This window comes from Fukomys damarensis, unplaced genomic scaffold, assembly GCF_012274545.1.
Source record: "Fukomys damarensis isolate Sample0158 unplaced genomic scaffold, DMR_v1.0_HiC HiC_scaffold_30, whole genome shotgun sequence".
NCBI classification, from domain to species: domain Eukaryota; kingdom Metazoa; phylum Chordata; class Mammalia; order Rodentia; family Bathyergidae; genus Fukomys; species Fukomys damarensis.
In genome coordinates this window covers 5,551,359-5,570,030 of record NW_022900942.1, presented here as the reverse complement: position 1 = coordinate 5,570,030, position 18,672 = coordinate 5,551,359, and the positions used below count along the sequence as shown (strand labels likewise).

At 37.4% G+C, this 18,672-nt stretch overlaps 1 protein-coding gene across 7 annotated transcripts in view; it reads left to right on the top strand.

Annotated features, from left to right (window-relative positions):
• Positions 1–17,615, top strand: part of LOC104854761 (zinc finger protein 709) — a 65,718-nt gene extending 48,103 nt beyond the window's left edge. For 6 of the 7 annotated variants that reach the window (XM_010613332.3, XM_010613326.3, XM_010613329.3 and 3 more), the window contains 3 exons: positions 14,694–14,820; positions 14,969–15,029; positions 15,913–17,615. In XM_010613332.3, coding sequence (XP_010611634.1) covers positions 14,694–14,820; positions 14,969–15,029; positions 15,913–17,509 — 1,785 coding nt within the window. In that variant the 3' untranslated portion in view covers positions 17,510–17,615. Of the gene's footprint in view, positions 1–7,098; positions 7,139–14,693; positions 14,821–14,968; positions 15,030–15,912 lie in introns of those variants that run through there. The other variant, XM_033757350.1, reaches the window with a different exon arrangement.
• The last annotated feature ends 1,057 nt before the right edge of the window (positions 17,616–18,672 follow it).

Here is an 18,672-nt window from a genome sequence, read left to right as displayed (position 1 = left end):
TTTTTTTTTGGCACCAGGGATCTAACTCCAGACCTTGTGCTTAAGAGGCAGGCAGCAGCACCACTGAGTTGAATCCCTGGTCCTATTCTTCGATATTTTTAATGATTACCATTCTTTCCAAAGTAAGATGGAATCTTAGTGGTTTTTTAAATTTATATTTCTCTAATGGCCAAAGATGTTGAGCATTTTTTCCATACATTTGTTGACCATTTGTATTTCTTCCTCTCTGAAGTGTCTGTTCATTTCTCTTGCCCATTTCCTGACTGGATCTTTAATTTTAGGTGGTTTAATTTTCTTGAGTTCTGTGTATACTCTAGATATTAATCCTCTGATTGACGAGTAGTCAACAAAATTTTTTCCCATTTTGTAGGCTGTCTCTTCACTTTACTGATTGTTTTGCCATGCAGAGCTTTTTTGGCTGATAAAATCCCATTTGTTAATTGTTGTTATTATTTTTTGTGTAACTGAGTTTCTGTTTAGAAAATCCTCTCTTAAATCTATGTCTTCAACTGTTTTACCTGTTGTATGTTCCACTAGGCCTAATGTTTCTGTTTTAATGTTTAGATCTCTGATTCATTTTTAATTCAGTATATGATGCTATATAAGCATCCCATTTCAATCTTCTGCACACAGATCATTAGTTTTGCCAGCACCACTTGTTGAATAAGCTATCTTTCCTCCAACATAAAGATTTGGTCTCTGTCAAAAATCAAATAGCTGAATGTGTCCAGGGGAAGTTTCTGTATCCTCATTTCTGTTCCATTGATCCTCATATCTGTTTTTGTACCATACCGTTTTTACTGTTCCTTTGCAATATAGCTTTAAATCGGGTATTGCTATTCTTCCCTGCCCTGCTCTTGCTGCCCAAAATTGCTTTTGCTGTTCTGGTCTCTTCTGCTTTCTTAAGCATTTTAGGCTCGTTTTTTAAGATCTGTAAAGTATGCTGTTGGTGTTTTGATTGGGACTGCATTGAATCTGTGTCAGAGTTTTAGAAGTATGGCCACTTTGACAATATTAGTTCTGCCTGTCCGGGAGCAGGGGACATCTGTCCATTTTCTGATGTCCTCTTTGTTTTGTTTTGTTTTTTTCATTGTACTGTAGAGGTCTTATTGTAGAGGTCGTTCACTTCTTGGTCAGGTTAATTCCTAGGTATTCCATTTTTCTTGAAGCCATGGTGAATGGTATTATTTTTCAGAATTTTCCTCTCATTCCATTCATTGTTGATGTACACATTGCTAGTGATTTTTGTGATCTTGTATCCTATATGTATCCCTTTTATTGTTTTCCTTAAGCTTATTGTTCTGGCTAATGTTTCAAGTACTGAGTTGAATGGAAGAGGTAATAGTGGAGGACATCCTTGTCTTCTTTCTGATTGTAGAGGGAATGATTTTAATTTTTCCTCACTTACTATGCTTCTGGCTATTGGTGTGTCATATATGACTTTTTTCATATTCAGGTGTGGTTCTTCTACACCTGTTTTCTTCATAAAGGGGTATTGGGGTGTGTAAAAGGCCATTTCTGCATCTATTAATATGATCATTTATGAGATTTTTGTTGTTGTTGTTTTTCTCTGGCTGCCTTTAAAATTCTGGTGTTTTTGTTTGTTTGTTTTGTTTTGATTTCTTTTGCCACACATTTGGGAGTATAATAAGCATATACCTTGGTGAGAATCTCTTTTCATCATAATTGTTTGGTGGTCTGTAAGTGTCACTTACTTGTAATTTAAACTTCTTATATTTGAGAAATTTTCTTCCATGATTTCTGTAAGCATGTTAGTTAATCCATCTGTGCTATCTTCTAGTTTTCTCTAACTCTGATTAGCCTTGGATTGGTCTTCTCATTGTCATCTAGTAGCTGCTGGATAGTCTTCTTTTGTTCTATTCTTTTCTTTTTGGCCTCTTTGAACTATATTGTAAATTCAGTGTTTTGTCCTTACAGTGTTCTTACAGTGTCTTCACATTGGTCATTTCTCAGTATATGAATTTTATTCAGTTTTTATTTCAGGCATTTCTGTATTCCATCTTTGCAAGGATTCCATATCCTGGTGAAATCTATGATTCAAATTTTGAACTATTCTGGTTAGCTTGTCCAGTTTTTTGCCTAATTTCCTGAAATTCACTGTGGGCATATTGTTTGAAATTGCTGGGAATTTTTTATTTATTTCCTCTATTTGCTTCATTCCTTCAAAGATCTTTTCATTCGTAGATTTCTGCTACCTGGTATTTTTATTTTCTTTGCCTTCAGTCCTCTTGCTTTGCTTTAGAAGAGTTGGCTGGGGCAGGGGGGTTGGAGATCTGCTATTTTATGCTTCCCATTCTCCTGGTTGTATGTGTGTTTGTTTGTGGAGAGAGGAAGGGAGGGAGCGAAGTGGGATGAAGGGATGGAAGGAGGAAGTTCTTTTAAACTATATACAGCTCCTCTTTTTCCCTCCTTTTTTTGGAGGGGTTTACTGCAGGTGGAGATTAGAGGACTAAGGAGACCTTGTGGCTTATATGGAGATTTTCAGTAGGATGTTGCCTCCCTGTGAATAATTTGCTGCTTTGTATGCCCAGTGGTAGTATTTACTTCTTCTATTATTTAAGTGATTTTGGCTCTGTCCCTATGTTTTGTGAAAAGAAATCCTCCTGTTTATAACAGCATCCACAGATTCAGTCTTATAGCACTTCTATATGGTAGTCCTTGCAGTTACTCTTTCCCCCTTTGTCTATTCTCTAGGCACATTATGACAGTTTATTTTTTGTGTCTGCTCTGCAGTGAGGTGGGTAAAGTGGGGTGGGAGAATGGGAGGTGGTTGGATGAATAGTGTTACACCCTAAGGGAGAGATATAAAGGGGGAATAGTGGTAGATGAGTAGAAACGGTTGATGTGTCTGATTTTATTGGAGTACTTTTAGTTGAGTTGAATTGTTGGTATTGAGAGTTTTCAGAGGATATTTTGTAGGAGCAAGGGCAAGATATGGGAGAAGAGGGCTATATGATTCAGGAAAGCTATGCAGTTGTTAGAACTTGCAGACAGGGAGGATAATAAGCTAGGTAAGATATGGGAGAGCCAAAGGTTTAGGATGGGGAGGACTGAGGGTTAATACTAGTGAAGATAGAAATGACTGAGGGATCTAAATATGGGGAATTAAAAAACTTGGGAGGAGAAGTTATGTGCTTATGTCTATTGCTTAGTCCTGTTGCTTATGTCATTTCCCTCATGGTTCCTGTGTACCCTTCACTCACGTCAATTCCTCCCCAAGCTATTCTATTCCAGATTCTAGACACTTTGCTGGAGAAGCTGAGTTGCTGACACTCACTGCTCCACCATTTTGGGGCCCCACCATTGTCATGTTTTATAGACAATTTATACTTCAACTGAGAAGTGTCTGTTCATTTCAGATACCCATTTATACTATTCAGATATTCATTAAAGACTGAGTCCTTAGATTTAGGGGCGCTTAATGATTTTGAGTTCTTTATGTATTCCAAATATTGGTGCTTGATCTGAGGAATAGCTGACAAAAAAAATTTTTTTCCATTCTGTAGGTTGTTGTCTCTTCACTCTATTCGTGGCTTCCTCTGTTGTAGAGAAGTTTTTGAATTTGATGTGATCCCACTTGTTGATTCACAGTATTGTTTTTTGTGTAGCTGGTGTTCTGTTTGGAAAGTCTTTGCCTATGCCTATGTCTTCAAGAGTTTTACTGAGCCGGGGATTTAGCTCAGTGGTTCCGCCACCTGCCTCACAAGCACAAGGACCTGAGTTCAATCCCTGGTACCAAAAAAAAAAAAAAAAAAAAGAGTTTTACAAAACTCTTGTCTCCCAGAAAATAAAGTGTTTGTCTTTTAATTAGATCTTTCATCTATTTTTATTTTATTTTAAGGCCTGGTGAAAGATACAGGTCTAGGTTCAGTCTTTGGCATAGAGATAGCCAGTTTTCCCAGCTCCATTTATTAAAGAGTAATCTTTTTCTAAGTGGAAGTATTTGGCCCCTTTGAAATTGTTTTTTGCATTGTCTGCTCTGTTCCATTGATCTACAAGTGTGTTTTTTTGCCAGTACTGTGCTGTTTTGATCACCCTAGCTTTAGAGTATAACTTGAAGACCAGGATTATGGTGCACCCTGCCTTTCCCTTGTTACCCAGAATTGCTTGTTTTATCTTCTGGTTCCATATGGATTTTGGGATTAGTGTCTCTAGTTCTGTGAGGAATGCTATTGGTATCTTGATTGGGATTGTGTTAAATTTGTGTGTTTTGGAAGTACGGACATTTTAACTATATTGGTTCTGCTTGTTTGGGAACAGGGAGCAACTTTCCATTTGCTGATGTCATCATCAGTCTCCTTTTTCAGAGTACTGTAGCTTTCATTGTAGTTGACTTCTTTTGTTTGTTTAAGACAGGGTCTCACTATGCAGTTGAGACTGACCTGGAACTCACTATGTAGCCCAGGCTGGTCTCGAACTCACAGTGATCCTCCTGCCTCAACCTGGTATTATAGGGATGCACCACCACGCCCAGCATGACTTCTTTTATTAGGTTACTTCTTAAGTACTTCATTTTTCTTGTTGCTATTGTGAAAGGTCATGTTTCTTTAATTCCTCTCTGAGTAAGATTATTATTGATATACAGGAAATCTATTGATTATGGGAAGTTTACTTTGTATCCTGCTACACTGGTGAATTTCATTCTGAATCTTCCTTAGAGTTTTGTTTTTTGTTGTTTATTGTGTGTGTGTGTGTGTGTGTGTGTGTGTGTGTGATCTTCCACATAGAGGATCATGTCATCTGCATATAATGATATTTTAACCTTTTCCTTTTCTATCTATATCCTTTTTCTTTCTCTTGCCTAATTACTCTGGCTAATGCTTCTAGAACTAGATTGAACAAGAATGATGTGCTAGCGACATTTATATCTAAATGGATGCACACTGAGGTGATACTCAACTGAAATTAATACGACAATACTTTCTGTGGTGTGAAAAACTAAGTAAGGATCAAAATATATAATTGATATGGTATAACAGGAAGAAAAAGTCTAAAGGAAGTGGGAGGAATAGGGGAAAGGTAAGAAGGGAAAAGAAAATATGAGAAAAGGAAAAAACTGGAAACAGTCTTTGTAAATAGGAAAGAGTGGAGGGGGTGAAGGGAGGGCTGGGGAATAGGGAAAAAATAAGAACCAAGATACGTCATATCAAGGTACAAGATCCCAATGATGAATGTAACTGTACTGTATACCTAAAATGTACCAATAAACAGTTTTTTTAAAAAAAGTGTGGTATGCTAGCAGACATCCTTGTCTTCTTCCTGATTTTACAGGGAAACCCTTCAGCTGCTCTCCATTTAACATGTTAACAAAGGAGTCAATTCATCTGTCTCACTGCCGGGCAGATTGAACCACAGGAGGTACATGATTGTCCTGTACAAGACTACCTCTTCTACCACCAGTCGTACAAGCCACCTGATAGGATAGTCATGTATATACCACAGGTGATACAGGCTGCCTAATGGAACAGTCATGCATGAACTACTGGTGGTTCAGGCTGGCAGGAACATGTTAATACTATGTTGGCCATTGTTTTTTATCCACTGCTTTTATTGGATTGCAATACAGACCTTCTATACATAATTTTTTCAGGGTTTTTATCATGAAGTGGATGCTGGATTTTGTCAGATGCTTTTTCTGTGTCTGTTGAGATGATCATGAGGTTTTTGTCCTTGCTTCTGTGTATGTGGTATATTACATTTATTGATTTGCATATATTGAAACCTCCTTGCATCCCTGGAATCAGTGCTCCTTGGTCATAGTGCATGGTCTTTTTGATAATTTGTTGCATTCTGTTTGTCAGTACTGTGATACCTCAAACAATTTGGTTCACAAAGAAAAGCATTTGGCAATTGTTTGCTTCCATTCACAAACTGCATGAGGTTACACACGTGACCATGGCCATCTTCACCATACAAACACAAACTAAACCATCTTCCACAAAATTGTACAGCAAATTAAGTTCATAAACCAACGTACCAATGTATCATAGTGAGGATTTTTACATCTATGGTCATCTGTAGTTTTTTATTGGACCCCTTTCTGGTTTTGGAATGAAAGTAATCATTGCTTCCAAGAATGTCTTTTATTAAAGAGTTTAAGAATTATTGGTGTTAGGTCTTCTGAGTTTTTGTAGAATTTCTCAGTAAATCCACTGGGACCTGTGATTTTCTTAGTTGCTAGTTTTTTATTCTTCACTTTCTGTCTGATACTAGCAAATTCAGGACTTTCATATCTTTTTGGTTCAGATTTGGTAGTTCATATGTACCTAGGGATCTGTCCGTTTCTTCTGAATTTTCCATATCCTTAGTAGGTTCTCAGAGTAGCTACCAGTAATCTTCAAGATTTCAGCTATGTCCACTGTGATTTTGACTTTTCATATCTAATTGCATGTGCTATAAATTAGCCAGGGTTTTGTATTGTTGTTGTTGTTGTTGTTGTTTCAAAGAATCAGATTTTCCTTGATTCTTTGTATTGCTTTTGTCTAAATTTCATTAATTTCTGCTCTCTTTAGAATTTCATTCCATATACTATCTTTGGATTTGGATTGTTTTTCTTTTTCTAGGACCTTGAAATGAATCAGTAGGTTATTTTATTTGAACTCTCTCTTCTTCCAATTTGGGCACTTATTGATGTAAACTTCTATGTAGGACTGTTTTCATTGTGTCCCATGTGTTTTGGTATGTCATACTGGAATCATTGATCATAAGTACTATTTTCATCTTTAAATGTCACTTGTGACCCATTGATTATTCAAGAGGTTATTGTTTAGTTTCCATTTGTTTGTATAGCTTATGTGGTGTCTCTTACATTTGATTGGTTTGCTATCTGTTGATTTCTAGTTTCATTGAACTATGACCTGCTAATATGGCATTGAATAATTTTTACTATTTTGTATTTACTTATCCATGCTTTATAGTACTGTAGTATGTGGTCTGTGTTAGAGAAAGTTCATGTACTGTTGAGAGAATATGTAATCTGTTCATATTGGATGGAACACTTTGTAGATATCTATTAAGTCCATTTATTCAAAGGTTTGGTTGACTTCTGATATTTCTTTGTTTTGATCTTTTGTCTAGTTGAACTGTTTGTGACAGTGGAGTATTGAAGTTCCCCCAGGTCAGTTGTATTGGTGTTTATTAAGTTGGGCTTTCTGGTGTTTGGTGTGTGTGTATGGTTTAAATATTATGTCTTCCTGTTGAATTGTTGCCTTAATTAATATGTGGTGGGGCCAGGGATTTAGCTCAGTGGTTCTGGCGCCTGCTTCACAAGTGCAAGGACCCAAGTTCGATCCCCAGTACCAGAAAAATATGTGGGGACTTTCATTGTCTCTTTTGATCAATTTTGGCTTGAAATGCACTCTGTATGAAATTAGGATAGCTATACCTACCTGCTTTTTTCTGGTTTCCCTATGTGTGAAATATTGTTTTCTATCCTTTGATATTTAATCCACAAATTTCTTTTAAAATTTAATGTGGGGCCGGTGATTTAGCTCAGCAGTTTGGTGGCCTGCCTTGCAAGCGCAAAGACCCAAGTTCAATCCCCAGTACCAAAAAAAACAAAACAAAACAAAACAAAATTAAAATTTAATGTGTTTCTATATAGTGCATTTCATTGGTTTTGTTTCTTGGTATATTCTGCCAATATGTGTCTTTTGATTGGGGAAGTGAGTCCACTGACATTGATAGTTATTACTGAAAGTGTTGACTTATTCCTGTTATTGCATTATTTTCCTGTTGCTGGTCCCCTTAATTTTTTTCCCTTTTTCTTATGCTTCACCCTGCCAAATGTACTCATTCTTTTTGATTTACTGACATTTCTGGCTTCGTTGTATCTTTCTAGGATATCCACGAGAGCTTTTTATGCTTGTTTTGTGGTGATGAATTTTTTGAGATACTGCTTGCCAAGGAAATACCTTTTTTCTCTATCAGTTTGAAAGGAAAATTCTGTAGGATACATAATTTTGGGTTGGAAATTGTAATCTTTTGGGTCTTCCTGTTGAATTTCATTTCATACCATCCTGGCCTTTTAAATTTGTGTGAGAAGTTCACTAATTCTAATGGGTTCGCCATTATATGTTATTCATTGCCTTTCTCTAATATTTTAAAATATTTTGTCCCAGCGATCGTGATAGGGAAAATTTTTATAAATAGCAAAAACCTATTAAGTGTTACAATGTAAAATAGCTTCTACTGTCTCTAACAGCAGTTTACTTTGTTTTGGGGAGGGGGTTGGGGTTTTTGGTTTTTGGGGGGTTTTGTTTTGTTTTTTGTTTTTTGAGACAGGGCCTCACTTATGTAGTAAGACTGACCTGGAACTCACTGTGTAGCCCAGGCTGGTCTCGAACTTACAGTGATCCTCCTGCCTCAGCCTCCCCAGTGTTGGGATTACAGGTGTGTGCCATCACGCCCGGCCAGCCGTTTACTTTGTTTAGCTCAGAACTAATAGGCACTGGAAGGCACTAATTGCTGAATGAGGCATTTGGTCTTACCCTGTGATAACAGGGCACAGCAAGACCTTGAGCCCTGAAGAGACTGGAGTCACGTGATCGTAAATGTGTCAAGATGAAAGAACCCATTGTTAACATTTGCTCCCCTGACTCTGAACACCCGCTTCCTATGAGCTAGGATAGATAACTAGGCAAATCTTAAAGGTAAACTCCCCTAGCTACAAAGAATTATATCTGGGTTGAAAGTTAACTATCCTGTGACGGTGATTTGAACAGTGAGAATGAAATGTAACCACCCAAATGAAGTCAAAGCTGTAAAACCCTATAAAAGGAGGAGTTGTCATTTATCCAGGCATGGCTTATTGTGTGACCAACCCCCATCAATGGAGTAAATTTGTGGTTTTTTGTTTTTTTGTTTTTTGGGTTTTTTTCAGCTTAAATGTGTTATTTTGCTTCCATTCTGATGCCTGTGTGTCACTTACTGAACCCTTCCATAACAACAGACTTCTGGTATTTTCAAGGTAATGTGGCAGAGAGAGGTTCTCTTTTGGTCCTGATTATCTGAGGCTCTATATACCTCTCTTAGCTGTGTGTTTATTTATTTTCCTGTATTTGGGGAGTTTTCTGCAATTATTTCTATGAATATATGTTGCTATACCATTTGTCTTGTCTTTAGGTTTTTCATTTTTTAAAATAATTCTTATCTTAGTCTTATTTACATCATCTAGCAGGGTTTGTGTTCATTTTTTATGCTATCTTATTTTTAAGGTGTGTTTGAGTAATTGGCTTTTGAAGACATCTTTGTTTTCTTGCTCTGGAATTCTGTCCTCACATTAGTCAGTTCTGCTGCCCATACTTTCAGTATGATTTTTAATCTCTTGGATTTTTGATTGAAACATTTTTGTGCACTCCAATTCTTTAGAAAAGTGGTCATTTGGGTTTTGTATCATTTTCCTTAGCTCATCTACTTTTTACTGGCATCTTCTGAAACCTGCATCTTTTTTTAAATTAAATTTATTGGTACATTTTAGGTATACAATAAAGTTACATTCATCAGTGGGAACTTGTACCTTTACATGATGTATATCGGTTCTTATTTTTTCCCCATTCCCCTGTCCTCCCTTCAAACCCCACTGCTTCTCCCTATTTACAGAGCCTTTGTTTCCATTTTTTCCTTTGCTCATATTTTTTCTTTCCCTTCTTTCCTTTCCTCTACCCCTTCCTTCTACTTCCCCTACCTCATTTAGACCTTTTCTACCTATTTCACATTATCAATTATACATCTTGATCCTTATTTGCACTTTTAATTTCTCACACCAAGGAAACTATTTGGTATTTACATATGTGTGTCCTGTTTTTCACTTAATTGACAGATTCAGTAGAGCAGCAGGATACAGGGTCAGCACTCAAAAATCAATAGCCTCTTGTACACAAATAACAGACTCACTGAGAGAGAGATTAGGGAAACAATTTCTTTCACAATAGCATTCAAAAAAATGAAATATCTAGGAATCAGTCCAATGAAGGAAGCAAAAGACCTGCTGCATCTTTTTGCTTATTACTTACACTGTTTATTTATATCTTCTGTGATTCCACTGAGTACCTCTGATCAATTTTCTAGCCTCTCTTCTTATCCTTTCAAGTAATTCAGATGTACAGCTTATGCTTTTCTCTCCCACAGTGTCCCTCATTGACTTCTGGGAGTTTCAGGAGCCACTCTATTCCCTTGTCTTCTTATGTTTCAATTGGTTTGTTTGTATCACTTGTTTGTGCTTCTAATGTAGACTTTGTAGTATAGAGATCCCTTAGTTGCTTTTCACTGGTGTACAGTGAGCATAGCTAACTGTAGTCCTTTGACATAACCCCCAGATTCCACCTTTTCAGTTAATTTGGGAGGGGAGAATGCAGAGTAATTGGCCTGGCAACAAGTTCTCTAGGAATGTAACCTGATTATTGTTAACGTGGTGTTGGCGTTGGTGTACAAAAGAAACTCATTAATAGCAACAAATTATATGACCCTGCTAATAGCAAACAAACCAGATAACTTAAGACAAACTGGATATTAACATGTCTTAACAGTCAAGTATGTACCAACCTTAACCCTGCAGAATAAACCCAAAATTATGGTGTAAACATAAGATAACCCAGGTACTGACTTTCAGTTACTATATATTTGCTGTATACTAAATATGACAGCTGTATCTCCACTAATGACAGAAATGAATTCCGTAGTAATTTTCTAGCATTAACTATATAAAGATCAGTAAAGCTTTGTCATACTATTAAAGTTTGGAGGACATGGAATGCATGAGGAAAATTTAAACTATGTGAGAAGCAGGAGAGAAAAGTGAGGAAGGCAGGGAGTAGAAGGACATAAGATTAGACAAAGGTATCAGAAAAAAACTGAGAAATAGAAGATAAAAGAGAATTGGTCATGACTTGAATCAAATTCAGTGGTTAGTTTCAAGGTTGACTTTATGGAGAAATTTGATTCATTCAAGATCAGTTCAGTTTCTGACCAGAATCAAAGAAAGAACTAAGTTCATAAATCAAGATACCACCGTCTTGCTTTGTATAAGAATAACCAGGAGCCTCCTGTAGTGGCCCATGCCTAGAAATCGAGCACTCTTGGAGGCTGAGGCAGGAGAATTGAAAGTTTGAGCCTAATGGGGTAATTTATGAACCTAGTAAGAACTTGACTCACAAAGGGTTAGAGTTTTCCGGTGTAAAGGCTCTGGGTTTGATTCCCATTACTGTACTCAGTACCAATATGGGGCTGGGAGTGAAGCTTAGCGGTAGAGCAGTTCCTTAGTATGAAGAGTCCCTACAGTTCAGTTGCCCCTGCTTCACAAACCCCCTCTGTTGATCAGCTTGCTCATTGCTGGCACATAATACCCAAAATCCACAACTTAAAGGAGGAGAGATTTAAATTTGTTCATGATTTCCTGAGATTCAGCCTGTGGTTAACTGCAAGGCAGGAACATATAGCAGAAGGTAGTGACATAACAAAGCTGTTCATGGGCTATGCAAGCAGAGAGGAACAGTGTGCAATAGTAAGGAGTAGAGAAGAGGCATACTTGGTTCCACATTTCCATGATACACATGCTAGTATATTCCACCAATACCTAGGTGGATCCCAAAGTCAGTCAAGTTGACAGACAGTCCTCCTGAGCTTGGCATGGTGTGGCATGCCTGCGATCTCAGCACGGAGCCTGAGGCAGGGGGGTTGGGATGAGGATAAGGCCACCCTTGCATATATGAGTTTAAGACTACCCTTATCTAAATAGTGAGACCCTGGGCCGGGGATTTAGCTCAGCGGTTCAGTGGCCTGCCTTGTAAGCACAAGGACCCGAGTTCAATCCCCGGTACCAAAAATAAATAATAATAATAAATAAATAAATAAATAGTGAGACCCTGTCTGGAGAGAGAGAGAGAGGATTACTTTTTTGAGACTTTATCTCTAAGTTGCCCCTGGCCGGTCTTAAAACCTTGGACTCATGTAATCTTCCTTCCTCAACCTTTTAAATAGCTGGGACAATAGATTGTTACCATGGAATCTGCCTCTGCTCTTCTTTGCCTTAAGTTATCTTCTGCAGACATTGGTCTCCATTTATCTTTTCACAAGATTAGCTTTTAATTAGGTTGTTTTTCTAATTGAATCCTCCATTCCTTCTCAGTGTTTGTCTTTCTTAAATTCACACTGGGTTTAATGTGCTCCTGCTTTTAAGGTAGATCCTGAGATTATTGATACACTTCTCTGTACTTCTTTCTCTGCATTCCAAGAATTATTAGTTCTATTTTCATTTTCTCACGTCTTAGATACCCTGTTTTTCCTCACAATCAGCAATGTTTTTCTTCACAGAATTACATTGATTTATTGGATCCTTATCTTGATTTGATATCATCTATCTGTTCATGAATATTTAAAATGTCTCTTTTAAATACTTCAACATATTTATTTTGTCCAGTTTGCTGTAACTTGTGTGATGACTCCAACATCTCTTCTGTATCTAATCTGGTTCTGGTGCTTCTCTTCTCTGTTCATGTTGCATGTATAATTTTTCCAGGATCTAGTTCCCCGCCACTGACCTACATCCCTAGCTATTTTATTTTTGTAATCTTATGACATGATCTTGATAAGTTTCCCAGGCTGAATTTGAAGTTGTGATCCTTCTTCTGTCAGCTTCCTTAAGTCCTGATATTACAGCATGTGCCAGTATGCCGGACTTTAAACAGTGATGGGTCTTCTTTGGGTTTGGGGTGGAAAGTAGGAAGGTTGAGACAGTGTCTTGCTATGCAGTTTTGGCTGACCTTGAGCTTATTGTATAACCCAGGCTGGCCTCAAAATTTATGGCAATCACCTGCCTCGGCCTCCCCATTGCTGGATGACAGGTGTGTGTTGCCACACCGAGTTTCAAACTATTTTTTAAGTCTTATAGCAAGTTGCATAAGTTTTTCTTGAATATTGGACATGATGTAGTTTCAAAAAGAAACTGAAGCATGCATCTCAGGTCTTTCATGTGAGAATTTAGAATTATTTTGTTGGGTGTAGTATAAATAGTTTTTTATTATACCTGTAAGTGCCAGAGGGAAACTGCTTTCATCTCTTTTGTCGTTTCTGGGCTTCCATAAAGACATTTACTGTCTGAAAGATGTAGAAATAAGTAGCATAATATTTTTTTTTTTTTTTAGTCTTTTTAAAAAGGGTCTCACTATGTAGTTGAGACTGACTTGGAACTCGCTATATAGCCCAGGTTGTTCTCGAACTCACAGCAATCCTCCTGCCTCAGCCTCCCGAGTGCTGGGATTACAGGTGTGCACCACCACACCCGACAGTAGCATAATATTCTAGTACTGTATTTTACTGTTCCTAAAAAGATATCCTACTGACATAGTGGTAATTTATGGAAACCAGCCAGGTGGAGTGGCAATTCCATCTACTCATAAAGCATAGGGAGGAGGATCACTACATCAGGGCCAGACAGTGCTGTGTCACAAGACCTTTAGTTAAAACACTGGTGTGTTGCTCAGTAATAGAATGCTTGTGTAGCATGTAGGAGTCTATGGATTCCATCTCTAGTACCACAAATAAATAAATATTAACACATATTCAGGGATTGAACCTTAGTCCTGCCATATGCCAAACAGATTCTCTATCACTAAACTGCAACAGACATCCCAAATGAGTATTTTTATTCCCTTGGCTCCATTTCAGACTTTCTTTGTGTTTCTAGAGATTTAACCCAGGGCCACACACACATGGTTGCTATAGCACTCTACCACTGAAACACATCCCCAGTCATAGATGGGATTTTCTTGGTTTTGTGTTCATTGGTTTGTTTGCTTGATTTGATTTGATTTGTTGTTTGGTTTTTTGTGGTTTTTTTTTTGAGACAAGGTCTCACTTGTAGTTCAGGCTGGCCTTGAACTCACCATGTAGCCCAGGCTGGAAATTGGTGTAATCCTGTGCTTCAGCATCCAAAGTACTAGGGTTATAGGCATACAGCACTGCACCCAGCAGGGTTTTCTTGTATTGCCCTTGCTGGCCTGAAGTGTGCAACCATGCTGCTCTATCCATACAAGTAGCTGGGAATTTTAAAATGGCCCATTTTACCCATCTCTGCATGCCATGGAATACTTACCAAAAAAAAAACAAAACAGTTTTTATTACAAATTGTTATTCCCCAGGCCTCCTGTTTGGAGATGGGAATAGTTTTAAAGGTGCATTTATTCCTTAAAATCACATCTACCTTTGACTCTGTGTATCATAAAATGGTAATTTTCTTTTTTTTAAACTACTGGGGATCAAACTTAGGACCTTGCACTTGCGAGCCAGGTATGGTGCCACTGAGCTAAACCCCCAGCTTTGTATCATAAAACATGAAGTGATAAGAGTACATAACAAAGTGAAAAATGACAGTCTTATATAGACATGGTTGCACTGATTTAGTCTCTTTTTGAATATCATTTTTATTTCTTCAAGATGAATTGAGATCTACTATTAGACAACAATATGACATGTAGAGGTAAAGATGCAGAAGTCATTTCTGTGTGTTCTTTACTGCTAAATTTTATGACAAAGTCAGACTTGGTGTTCTTTCCACCAAGTGAGTTAGTAAATCTTTGGAGACCAGAGTTGTGTGGGAAACTTCTTCAGTATTGAGGTTACAGTTCCAATGCTGTCAGTCTGACCATCTTCTTGTGCCCATTTATGGAATGTCTTAGCACTCAGTGGACTTTGAGGATGTGGCTATGAAGTTCACCTTGGAAGAGTGGGCTCTGCTGGATTCTTCACAGAAGAGACTCTACAGAGATGTGATGAGGGAAACCATAAGGAACGTTGCTGCAGTGGGTAAGGATGATATCATTCCTTCATTCAGTGAACTAGAGAATAAGTGTTTCTTTTATGAAAAAAGTGGAAAAACTATAATTTTGGACAATATATCAATGAGTCAAAGCTATAATTTCTAACTTATGATTTTTGTGGATATGAATTTTAGGAGGAAAATGGAAAGACAGGAGCAATGAAAATGAGGATACAAAGCAAGGGAGAAATGCAAGGTGAGCTGCACTTACAATAGTACATAGTGACTGTCAGAATTTTTCTGTGATCACTTTTTTAAAAAGGCAAGGAAAAACAGTAAGCCCACATGGACTTTACATGTCAGAAAATTTTCATAAACAAATATTTATTTGGTTGTTTTGTTTTTGTTTTTTTGAGACAGGGTCTCACTACATAGTTGAGACTGACCTGGAACTCGCTATGTAGTCCAGGCTGGTCTTAAATTCACAGCAATCCTCCTGCCTCAGCCTCCTGAGTGCTGGGATTACAGACATGCACCACCATGCCCGGCATAAACAAATATTTATATATTAAGGTCATTCATGTTCCAAATGCTGTTACACAAATGCATGTGTGTATGTATATGTATATATATATATGTATGTATGATTTTTGATACAGAGGATTGACCCCAGCAATTCACTAAGCTATTTCTCCCAGTCCCACTCAGTTTTTGTTTTTTTGAGACAGAATCTCACTATATACTCCAGGTTGGGCTTGAACATGCTGTAAGCTACCATGAAACTTCTGATCTCATGGCTCTGTCCTGGAAGTGGTGGGATTACAGGTATATGACACAGTTACCCTGAGTTCTGTTTTAAATATTGAAATTTGACCTTTCTAAGCCTTGAAATTGAGACCCTCTTGCCTCTGGATTTGAGTGGCTGAGGTTACAACAAGGAGCCATTGTGCCTACTAATATTACTGTTTTGATATTAGTCATGGTTAAGTACTTTTTAGAATATTACATACATTCACTTTCAAAGATTTCCAACAGAGAAGAATACATTCTCTGAAAGTATTTAAAAACTAATTCTAGTACCTGTTGAAATATGAAATTATTTCTTGAAAGCATTGAAAATGTGCTACTCATTCTTACAGAAATCTTATGGTGGAGAAACTTTTTGAGAATAAAGATCATCAGTGTGGAGAAAATGTCATCCCAATTCCAAATCTCAGTCTTACGAAGGAAACTTATATCTGTGTAGTACCATGTAAAGGCAGCTTGTGTGGAAAAGGCCTCATGCATCCAACACTCATTAGTGAGCAGCCCAGTTCTCATGTTAGGCATAGACCACATGCAAGTGAGAAATATGGAGAGAAGCCATATAAATGTAAGCTGTGTGGTAAAGCATTCAGTTATCACAAGTGGCTTCAGAAATATGAACAATTTCATACTGAAGATATGCACTATGAATGTAAACAGTGTGGCAGAGTCTTCAGATTTCAAAGTTCTTTTCTGACACATGAAGGAGGTCATAGAGAGAAACACTATGAATATAAAGGATGTAACAAAGCCTTCTTTACTTCTGAAAGCTTTCAGAGACACTTGAGTCTGCATTCTACACAAAAACCTTATAAATGTAAAGAATGTGAGAAATCTTTTCTTTATCACATAACATTTAAGATACACATGAATATGCACAGTGGAAAGAAACGTTACAGGTGTAAACACTGTGGAACAGCTTTTTTGTACAATTCAGCATTTAAACAACATGAAAAGAGTCATACTGGAGAACAACCTGGTGAATATAATCAGTGTGGTAAATCTTCCAGTGTTTCCACACATTTGGCACATAAAAAAAAGAGTCACAAAATAGAAAAGCCTTATAAATGCACAGAATGTGGTAAAGACTTTAAACATTTCAGTAACTTTCAATTACATAAAACAATTCATAGTGGAGATGAAGTTTACAAATGCCAGGAATGTGGGTATTCCTCTGTTTATGTTCGGAAGCTTCAACTGCATATGAGAATGCACACTGGAAATCGACCTTATAAGTGTAAGGATTGTGGGAAGTCTTTCAGGTCTTCACATGACCGTCGAGAGCATCAAAGTACACACACTGGAGAGAAACTGTATAAATGTAAACACTGTGATAAGCCCTTTAGTTTTTCCAGTGCCCTTCGGAGGCATTTAAGAACTCACACTGGAGAAAAACCCTATGAATGTAAACACTGTGGTAAAACCTTTTCTTCTTCTGGTAACTGCCAAAGGCATGAAAGAAATCACACTGGGCAGAAACCCTATGAATGTGAACAATGTGGTAAGACCTTCACTTCTCCCAGTTACCTCCGAATGCATATAAGAAGTCACACTGGAGAGAAACCCTATGAATGTAAACAATGTGGTAAGGCCTTTGCTTTTTGCAGTGCCCTCCATATGCATGAAAGAATTCACAGCAAACAGAAACCCTATGAATGTAAACAATGTGAAAAGGCATTCATTACTTCTACTGCTCTCCACATACATGAAAGAACTCACACTAAGCAGAAACCATATGAATGTGGACAGTGTGGAAAGGCATTCACTTCTTCTGCTTCTCTCCACATACATGAAAGAGCTCACAATAAACAGAAGCCCTATCAATGTAAACAATGTAGTAGGACTTATTCTTACCCCAGTGGCCTCCTAAGGCATAAAAGAACTCACACTGAAAGAAACATTATTCTAAAGAATAGAATAGAAGACAGATAAATAGGAAGTGAGGAAATCTTTTTCAAGTAGATGGAGTATCAAGATTAAAGGAGGAGAGGGCTGGGGATTTAGCTCAGTGGTTCTGCCGCCTGCCTTGTAAGCAAGAGGGCCTGAGTTCAATCCCTGGTACCAAAAAAAAAAAAAAAAAAAAAAAAAAAAAAGATCAAGGAAGGGGAAGGGAAAGCAGATGAGGGAAAAAAAGAAAGGGGGAAAATGATGAAAGTAGAATTTTAGCAGGTAGGAGCAGGGTGGGAGGGAAGTGCTGGGGGGATGAAAAAGAAAGGTATTAAGATGTATTATGTGTATTACTGACTCTGCATAATAAATGTAATCATTATGTACTGCAAACATGAACTAATAAAAAAATTTTTAAAGAAACTTTATGAATATAGACAATGTGTTCAAATCTTCATTTACTCATATGGTCTTTAATGGCCTTCCAGGTGAAAACATGGTAAGACCATCAGTTCATCCAGTTCAATTTGAGTTGTGAACAACTAGATACATCACGTTATTGAAATAGCATTTGAAGAGAAGAAAGTGAAAAGAGAAACATGAGGAACGGAAGCAATTTTTGAAACTCTACTTCACCCAGTTATTTTGTATAACCACATGAATTACCAGAATTAAATCAAGAAACAAAAAAAAAAACCCAAAATCTTAACAAAAATCTAATAACAAGCAGTGAAAATTCAGGGAATAATAAAAACAAAAACAAAAACTTACCAATTAGGAAAAGCCCAGGGCCCGATTCATCACTAAATTCTACAAGACCTTCAGGGAAGTAATAACACTAATAATCCTCAGGTATCTTCAATGAAATTCAAAGAACAACGTTGCTAAATCTACAAGATCCTTTACTATTGGCGAAGAGTTGATCTTGCTTGCTACTAAGGACATTTGTCATAAAATATTGAGAGGATGCAGTTAAAAAGTTATCATGTATTCCTTGTTTGGTTAGCACCATATCTATACAAATTGATGACAATGTCTGGATTGCCTTGGGGTCACTAACAATACCACATCCCATTCCAGGCGAACTAGATATTATGCATCATGACCTTCCTTTTCAAGTAAATAAAGGAGTTTGGATCCTGGAGTAGAAGCCAAGACCAATAGGTAGCCACACCCAGAGGGCTCCACTGAAAAGTAGACATTAACTA